Genomic DNA, 8,470 nt, shown 5'->3' on the forward strand with positions numbered 1-8,470 from the left:
AATTACAGCGCCGATTCCTAATTGCCCTAATTTACTTGTTTTTTTTAAATTAATTTTAATACAGGGAATTTTACTTCAATTTACATACAACTGATTCATATTTTAAAATATTTCCTTTGTTACAATATTTTTGTCACAAAATATATTTTAATTTTTTATTTAGTATTTCAGAGCATTCCAATAATCAAATAAACCTATTTAACTTTCGGATTCCAGAAAAAGCATAAAATGAAGCTTTAGAATTCCATTAAAATACTATCTAAAAGTTATTTCGATTTCATTGCGAATTCATTTAGACTAAAAAAAAGGCTACCTTTTGAATCCGAAAAAGAATTTACAATTGGTAATATAAAAATGAATTCTCTTGAGACTTTTAAGAATATTTTCAAAACAGAAAAAATAGAAAAAGAATTCATATCGTAAATCGGGAAAGAAAAAAAGAATTCTTTTTGGATTCTCTGTGTTATCTGGAAACTATATCTTGCACAAAAATTAACGGACAGGAAGAAAAAAAAGCATTTTATAAGAAGCTTTCTAAGCTTCAATTTAGTGTACTTTACTTTTTATACATAAGTCTTTTAAAAACTGAAACGTTTATAAAAAAGTAACGGAGAACATGTTTTTTAAAAAAGGCAATTTTTCTCGAAGCTATTTTTCCAAAAATAAATTTTGGAAAATGGTAACTAGGATCGTATATAAATACATGTAAACTTTGAGAAAAATATGAATATTATTTTTTTGAATTCGATTATACCTGTATTAATAAATAAAAAATTTTAACGTAAATTGAGGATCCCATAATATTTTTGAAACACAATATCTCGGGAACTATTAAGTCGAAGTGAAAAAAAAAGGCATTTTCAAGTTAATTTCATAAGTTTTAAGACTATTTATGTATATTTTTCACATACGATAAGTCACAAGTTATTCATTAAAATGTATTATAATTTGAGAAGATTTATTTATATCTCGATAACTTTTCATCCTACGAAGTTTAATAAAAATGTAATTAAAATTTTGTAGGAAATTAAAAAATCTTTCAATTTGATAATAAATACTTTTTGATAATAAATATTTTTTACGTAGGAATAATCGAATCCGAGATACTTACATAAAACTTAAAAAAAAAAGTTTTGTTCAAAAATAAACATAATTCAAAATAATACATTCTCAAAATAATATCTTGGAAACTATTAGTCGTACAAGGACAAATAAAAAATGATTTTGTAAGGAATTCAGTAACCTTCAATTTTCATAGGAAGTATTTTGTATGTACAAGAAGTATGATGAGAAATATTTATGAAAAAAATAAACAATCGCTTCATTCTAGAAAAAATCTTAATACAACATTCTTTAAAACATTCTATTATGGAAAGTATTGATCGTATGACCTTAAAAAAAAAGAAACGAAATTGTTCATAATTTTATCAGCTTTCTTTTTGATCTGGACTTTTATTTTGGTAAAATGAAAATTTTCTAAAAAATTTTTGAAAAACTTCATTTTTGATCACTTGTTTGAAGCTGGTAAGTTTTCCAGGTTCACTAGTGGTCAGGACTTTTAGTATATTATATAATCATTTCAAACAACTTTCCGCAAACAAATTTTTATGACAATTTTACTCCCAAAGCGCAAAAAAATTAATTTTCCTAGGCTATTTACAAAACCGTTCCATATACAGCACGCAATTTATACTCCTGTATAACGATAGCGTCCCTATACAGCGAGTATGTAGCTACCATGTAGTAATAACATAGTGGCAACCGATATTACCGTTGCGAAAGGATTAAAATACAAAATTAAAAATTTGATGAATTTTTGTTAATACGTAGACACGTAATATTTTACTATCCACTTACCGTCCACTATAATTCCATTCGCGAGCAAAAGCTATGATTTGCAAAAGCAATGTGATACCACCTAAACGATAAAGTTCTTCTACTGGTGGCCATACTGCTCTAACTGACATTAATTCTTGAAGAATTTCCACTTTTGCCTGAACTTCTTCGCTGCTAAATTTGCATGCCTACAAAATAAACACATTTAAAACAATGTATATGTATACACATCTAATATGTTAAAAATGTTAAAATATATAATAATTGATTTATATATGATAGTCAACAAAATTTAATTCAAATAATTTTATATGCAAATAATTTCACGTACAAATGTGTCATATTTCAGAATAAAATTATGTAATGGAATCCTAAAGCCGTCTGTATTACTGACTAAATTATATAATTTTTATATATAATATTAGATATAGTAAAAAGAAATCCATTATTTTTCCAATAGATGGCTTTAGTAATCTGTATCACGCGTAGACGAGATACAGATTACTAAAGCCATCTATTGGAAAAATAATGGATTTCTTTTTACTACACCTAATACTTTTTTTTTCTTTCACCGATTCGAAAATCCTTTTCCAGGATTAAAATATATGCATTATGCGTTTCTGTAAGGTAGAGTTTATGCGAAGAACGACCAAAAATTTTGAAATTGATATATTTTTTACTATTTCTTAGTGTAACATGTCGTCTCAAGCTGTCAAGTCGTAATATTTGCTTGATACGAAAGTTTTGCAACCTTGTACTTACGAAATAGTAATCCACAAATATGTAGTTTGCACGAACAAATAACGTCGAGTTCTTAGAATTAGACGCTTAGGCGCTTTATCGCGACGAATTCGTTATACAAAAATTGACATGAACGTATGACTTTGTGTATCATAGGTTGTGTAAGATATTGATGCGGTAGTATATAAAGACATGTCGATGCGCTGAAAAAACAGCGATCTCTGGTGATTTCGTCAGAGTTCGGGCTTCTCTTTAGGATTCCCTTAATTAAATAGTTAAACGTAATTTAAACGAAAGAACTGTTAAAGGGATTTTTGTTATTTTGCCATTTTATCATATTTTGTACAACCAAATGATAAAATAAAATAAAATAAAAATAAGTTCTTAAAATGTTTCGACAATATTTAAAGAGTTACAAGCACTTGAGAAGCCAAACATTCTGAACAAAGATCTAACGTGATTTAAAAAAAATAACATTATAAATAAAAAACAAAAAAATTTTTTTAAATTTATTTTCTCACATATCAAAAAGATTTTGTATGGAAGAACAATAATGAAACGTTGTGAGAAAACATTATGTGTACGAAATTATGTACAAAATTATGTACAAAAGGAAATTATGTACAAAAGTACGTTGTTCCTAAAATATATTTCTTAAATTCCATACTTCTAGAACAAATTATCTCATTAGTTTCAAACTCTGTCAAAATATAAAATAGACGTTCCAATTATAAATACAATTAATATTATAAATACTATCAACACTTTTTTAAAAATTGAATTTTTAATACAATTTTTAATAAAATTATAAAATATAAAAACGTGAATTTTTCATAATTTTTTTGTATTTTTTATAGATATTCAAATATGAACGATAATTACGCTCAAAAAGGATAAGAACCTTTTTTAGTTTGTTGCTTCAGTATTGTGAAGTATAGATCAAATTTACCGCAACAAATATTAAGAAAATATAGATAAAAAAATTTTAGCTACAAGGCCTTTTTGTTTTTCTTTTTAAAATTTATAAAAAATTACTCATATTTTTTATTACTCTGATGAGAAAGAACTCCTTTAATTGCATAATTATTTACACTTTACCTTATAAGGTGGTAACGATGGTTGCCATGTATCACGTTCAACTCTAACATTTTCCGCACGTTGTAATTGTTCTGCTTTTAAATGCAAATGCGCTTCCATGTATCTCTTCAAAGCAACAGCTACATGTCGTACAATTTGTCGTGATGCACATTCTTCATCATCATTTATAGTTGATTCTTCTTCAATATTTAAAATTGGCAAAGTAGATATCTGTACAGAATTTAATTATATTTTATCATAAGGAATAATTTTAACTTAGATGAGATTAATAGATAATCTTCTTCTTCGTAATAAAAAAAAATTCTATTTTCCGTGCTTTATAAGTAAATATATAAATATCGAGTTAAACAGTTGTTGAGTTATTTTCATTTTGTGTAGTCATAAATTGATGTTTCCTTACTACATTAAACAATTTTCTCAAGCCATCCTGTGCATCAAACTCTTCCAATATAACTTTGAATGGAAAAGAAAACCCAAAGAACATAGTCGCGTGACATCGTCCAGAATCATGACTACGTTCTAATAACCATAATGCATAAGTCACGAGATCAGATATTATGTGTTTCGGTAACAGACACACTCGTTCCATAGCATCCTCGCAGTATGCCAGATAGTAGAGGCATATCGATACACCTGTTGCTGCAACACTCGGTCTTGGCACATCTAACAGTCTTTGCAAACCGCCTACATTTAGGAATTCGATTGAGAATTTTTTGTGACATAACAAAGATGCAAGATACTTAAGAGCTTCAAAAGCAAGTCTGCTATCCTTAGTTTCTCGCACGTTTATATATTTCAGTATTAAGTCCAGAGCATTATGTTCAAATACATGACCAAGAAACTCTTGATACTCTCCCATTGGTGTCAAGTATCGTAAAATTAGCATCTGCCGAGTCGCAAGAGTAGGAGGATACATTTGAACATTACCAATGACATATGATTCCATCTCAGCCCAGGAAGAATTTGAATTTCCTTCTAACAGTGTCAAATGTATATTAGAATTTTGAGACAGATTGGATAACTTTTGCAAATTGCATCTAGCGGATACTGGTACATTCAATATTCTCGTGGACTGTAAACCACTTTGTTTGGATGGTGTTACTTGCAAATTAACATGATTGTTCACAGTTTTCGGGATGGACAGAGGTGGAGACATAATCTTAGGATAGAGTTCATTATTTTTTACAGGCGTTTCACAACCAGAGTTACTTTTCTTTCTTTTTATAGCTGGCATGTCATTGAAATTGTGCATTGAATCATTATCATCAGAAGAAGGTGAATCTTGATTTTTCATAATTCCATTTTTCTGCCATTTCTCTCGTATTTTGCGTTTTTCAGAAATATCTTTATCAATATAATCAACACTATTTTTATCTTGTCCAAAATGAGCAAATGGCCTAATATTTTTCTGATGATCCTCATGCATTTTTTGCTGACGGTCTTCGTGCGCTTTCTGTTGCAACTTATGTAATCGTTGCAACATTAATGGTACCATTTTAGCATTTTGATCTCTAAATCCCGTAGCTATATCTTGTACTTCCATAGCAGCGGCCAAAAGTCCAGTCGAATAACTCTGTAATGGTTCAATGCTTTTTTCTGCCCAAGAAAATAATCTGTGTATAAGACCTTCCATATCTGGCTGAAATACTGCTGAAGTTTCTAATCCTGGAAGTATGTCTAACATCAGACGACAGGCAGCAATGTTTAATTTTCTGACATCTCTCCCAGTTATTCCTGCGCGAGTCCAATATGTATCTCTCAAATAATCATTTATTAACTGAAAATAAGTATATTGTATTATTATTAAAAGATTCACACAATAATATGAGATTATAATTTCAAATAAAGTATAGAAAAGTGTTGTTATTAAGACAATGCTGAACTCATCTGTTATTACTGATAAAACGCAATTTTCTTATTATACCTTATTTATCTTATTGCTTTTACAAATTAACAAATTTTTTTCCATAATTAAATATGTACTAATATATCAAATCAATCGATTCTATATAAAAAACAAAAAAAAATGTTTAATTTAAATCTTTGTTTTCAGCATTTATTAGTTTTTAGCATTTAGATCTCTGAACTCGTGATAAAATTTGCGTTATTTAAAATTTTATAGCTACTTACAAAATAAGAGTAGTCTGACTTATGAATTATATGAAGAAATAACGTAGAATTTTTAAAATTAGATGTAAAAATCAAATATGAGAAAAATTAATATAAAAAGATGTACATATATATATATATATATATATATACATATATTATATATATGTAATCTACATATAATATTAATATAACAGTATATAGTAACATGTTAGTACTTTGTAAATTGTATGTCTATATTGTAAATCATGCGTAAGTCATGTTTCGATCAATAAATAAATAATTCTGACAAAATTTGATTCTGTCGTGATTTTAAGCATCCCCTTAGGTAAATCCTGTTTAACTTATAACTAGTATGATTATCTTATTATAGAAACGTAGTGATATATTTTGCTTTATGTGTTTACTAAAATGAACAAATATATATATATATATATATATATATAACATATATATAATATATTAAACTAACATTTAATTTAATTTATGATACTACTGTTCCAGTTTCAATTTATAATTGTTTTAAATGACAATAATCAATGTATTGTGTTTATAGTCAAATATACTGGAAAATATATTTGAAATTTACATAAAAATATCATTAGAAATTAAGATCCAGTCTCTTTTTGGGATTCCTCTACTTGTTCATATAGCGTCTAGTTCAAACCCTTTCAAACCCTACATACATTGCAATACACATTAAATTTGAAGACATAATCATTAAATTTTATTTAGTTCTCTCAACATCTAAAATTAATATTCTGATTCTGTAAATCTTGACATGTTAATATCATTGAATTGTTGATACGCAGATGTTATATGAATTCACTTTTCACCCTCATATGCTGTAAGCATCATTTCATCTTCATTGTCAAATTAAACAAGAACAAATGAATCTTACAATGAGCTATAAGTGCAAAAACAAATGCACTTATAGTAGAAAAGCTAAGTGACAACAATATAACTATACCGAATAGAATCAGGGTACAGATGTACATAATATACATCTCAAAAAGTCAAAATTAAAAAAAAATTAATTTTTTAGATGAATTACTTGCTAAGTGTCTTTGAATTGAATTAAAAAAAAGAATGTTATTGACATGCTTTCATTAAAATTAGGTCTCAAGAGATTAATTTATGGTTTGCAAACTACATAATTAATTATAATGGAAAATACTGTATAATACAAAATCTTACATTATATATCTTGCAATTACAATAAATGTAAAATTTACTTAATATTGTTATACTTAAGGGTATTGTTATATCAATTGCATTAAAAAAAAATAATATATATATTAGGACATTGCATTGTAATGCATATTAAATTTCATTATGACAAGTAAAAAGTAATACATAAAATTCTGTATGTACATAATTACCTTTGTCATAAAATTATCCTTCCTAAATAAAACCTTCAATATATGTCCAAAATTACATTCTGGATCAGTACGTGATGGATGTCTTTCATCGAATGGATCTGGATCCATCTTCATATAATTTTCTGTCTCAAGTTCTATTATATCTGCTAATCTCTGAAGAACAGGAATGGGATCATAGGTTGATGAACTATGTTCTTCTTCCCATTGTCGTAGAATTTGTACAACATCTGTTACTTCTGCAAGTGATTCTGTATTTGCCATTATAGATCTGTAAATAATAATGTATTTAAAAGTCTAATATTTGAAAGTCTCTCTCTCTCTCTCTCTCTCTCTCTCTCTCTCTTTCTTTCATCAGTCTCTTTATTGAAATTTCAATAGACAACAAAAAAATTTTATTTGAGCTATGTGTATATGGAACATGTATATAAAATCGTACACTACAATAAATAAAATTAATCATTTTAAAACACATTTCTATAAAAGGACATAACAAAAGATTTTATTAAAAATGCTTGCATTAAAATTTTAATGACATTTTACATGACATTTTAATGAGTTCCATTAAACATAGCATGTACTCAATTGAAATGCAACATAAAGGTTAAATTACGCGCGAAAGATATAGTGCATGACAATCGATGTTGAAAATTTTCATAATTTTTAGATGTCAGTCATTTAAAGAAAACGTTCTCTTGGTTGGCCTCAAAGCCTCATCATGACATTATCAATAAACATTATTAGAAACGTGAGTTGTACCACACAGACACAACCTCAAAATGTTAAAAACAGTAAACAAAAGGTTCGATATAAAACAGAAATATTAGAGATATTATCCAAGAAAAGGATGTTTAGATGTACTAAAATTCGTTTAAATGAAATCGCGCAACAAAAAAGGAAGAGGTAAGCCGGCCGGCATTGCAATTCTGCGAGAATTTGCAATAAACACAAAGATTGTAGCTCAGATATTGATAATAATGATTCACCGCGTACAGTGGCGCGTGTATTTCATAGGTTAGATTCTGCAAAATGATTTTGTTCGAAAATTTTCATTCGATAATTTTTCTTTAATTTTTCTGATATCTTCAAAAATACGGATAATATATATAACTCGGGCACACATAATAGCCAAACAATTTTGAGAAATTTCCAGACTTACAAATGTATCACGTTATCACGTTATCCGGCTAAAACAGGCTATACAGGGCTACAGTTCCTACTGAGTTCTGCTGAATTCTTACCATAGTGGAAGGGATAACACGGGCCTAGTTTTCACCGAGGGTTTAAATCGAATCAGAATAAAAGTA

General features: G+C 27.7%; 1 protein-coding gene across 2 annotated transcripts in view; it reads right to left on the bottom strand.

Annotated features, from left to right (window-relative positions):
• Nucleotides 1–8,470, bottom strand: part of mahj (LisH and WD40 domain-containing protein mahjong) — a 107,950-nt gene extending 99,480 nt beyond the window's left edge. For both annotated transcript variants that reach the window (XM_087407573.1, XM_011053395.2), the window contains exons 1-5: nucleotides 8,323–8,470; nucleotides 7,167–7,434; nucleotides 4,076–5,452; nucleotides 3,676–3,885; nucleotides 1,858–2,024 (exon numbers count right to left, since the gene is read on the bottom strand). In XM_087407573.1, coding sequence (XP_087263699.1) covers nucleotides 1,858–2,024; nucleotides 3,676–3,885; nucleotides 4,076–5,452; nucleotides 7,167–7,427 — 2,015 coding nt within the window. In that variant the 5' untranslated portion in view covers nucleotides 7,428–7,434; nucleotides 8,323–8,470. The remainder of the gene's footprint in view (nucleotides 1–1,857; nucleotides 2,025–3,675; nucleotides 3,886–4,075; nucleotides 5,453–7,166; nucleotides 7,435–8,322) is intronic.

Source organism: Acromyrmex echinatior, chromosome 7 (genome assembly GCF_024713525.1).
Source record: "Acromyrmex echinatior isolate Ae372 chromosome 7, ASM2471352v2, whole genome shotgun sequence".
NCBI lineage: Eukaryota > Metazoa > Arthropoda > Insecta > Hymenoptera > Formicidae > Acromyrmex > Acromyrmex echinatior.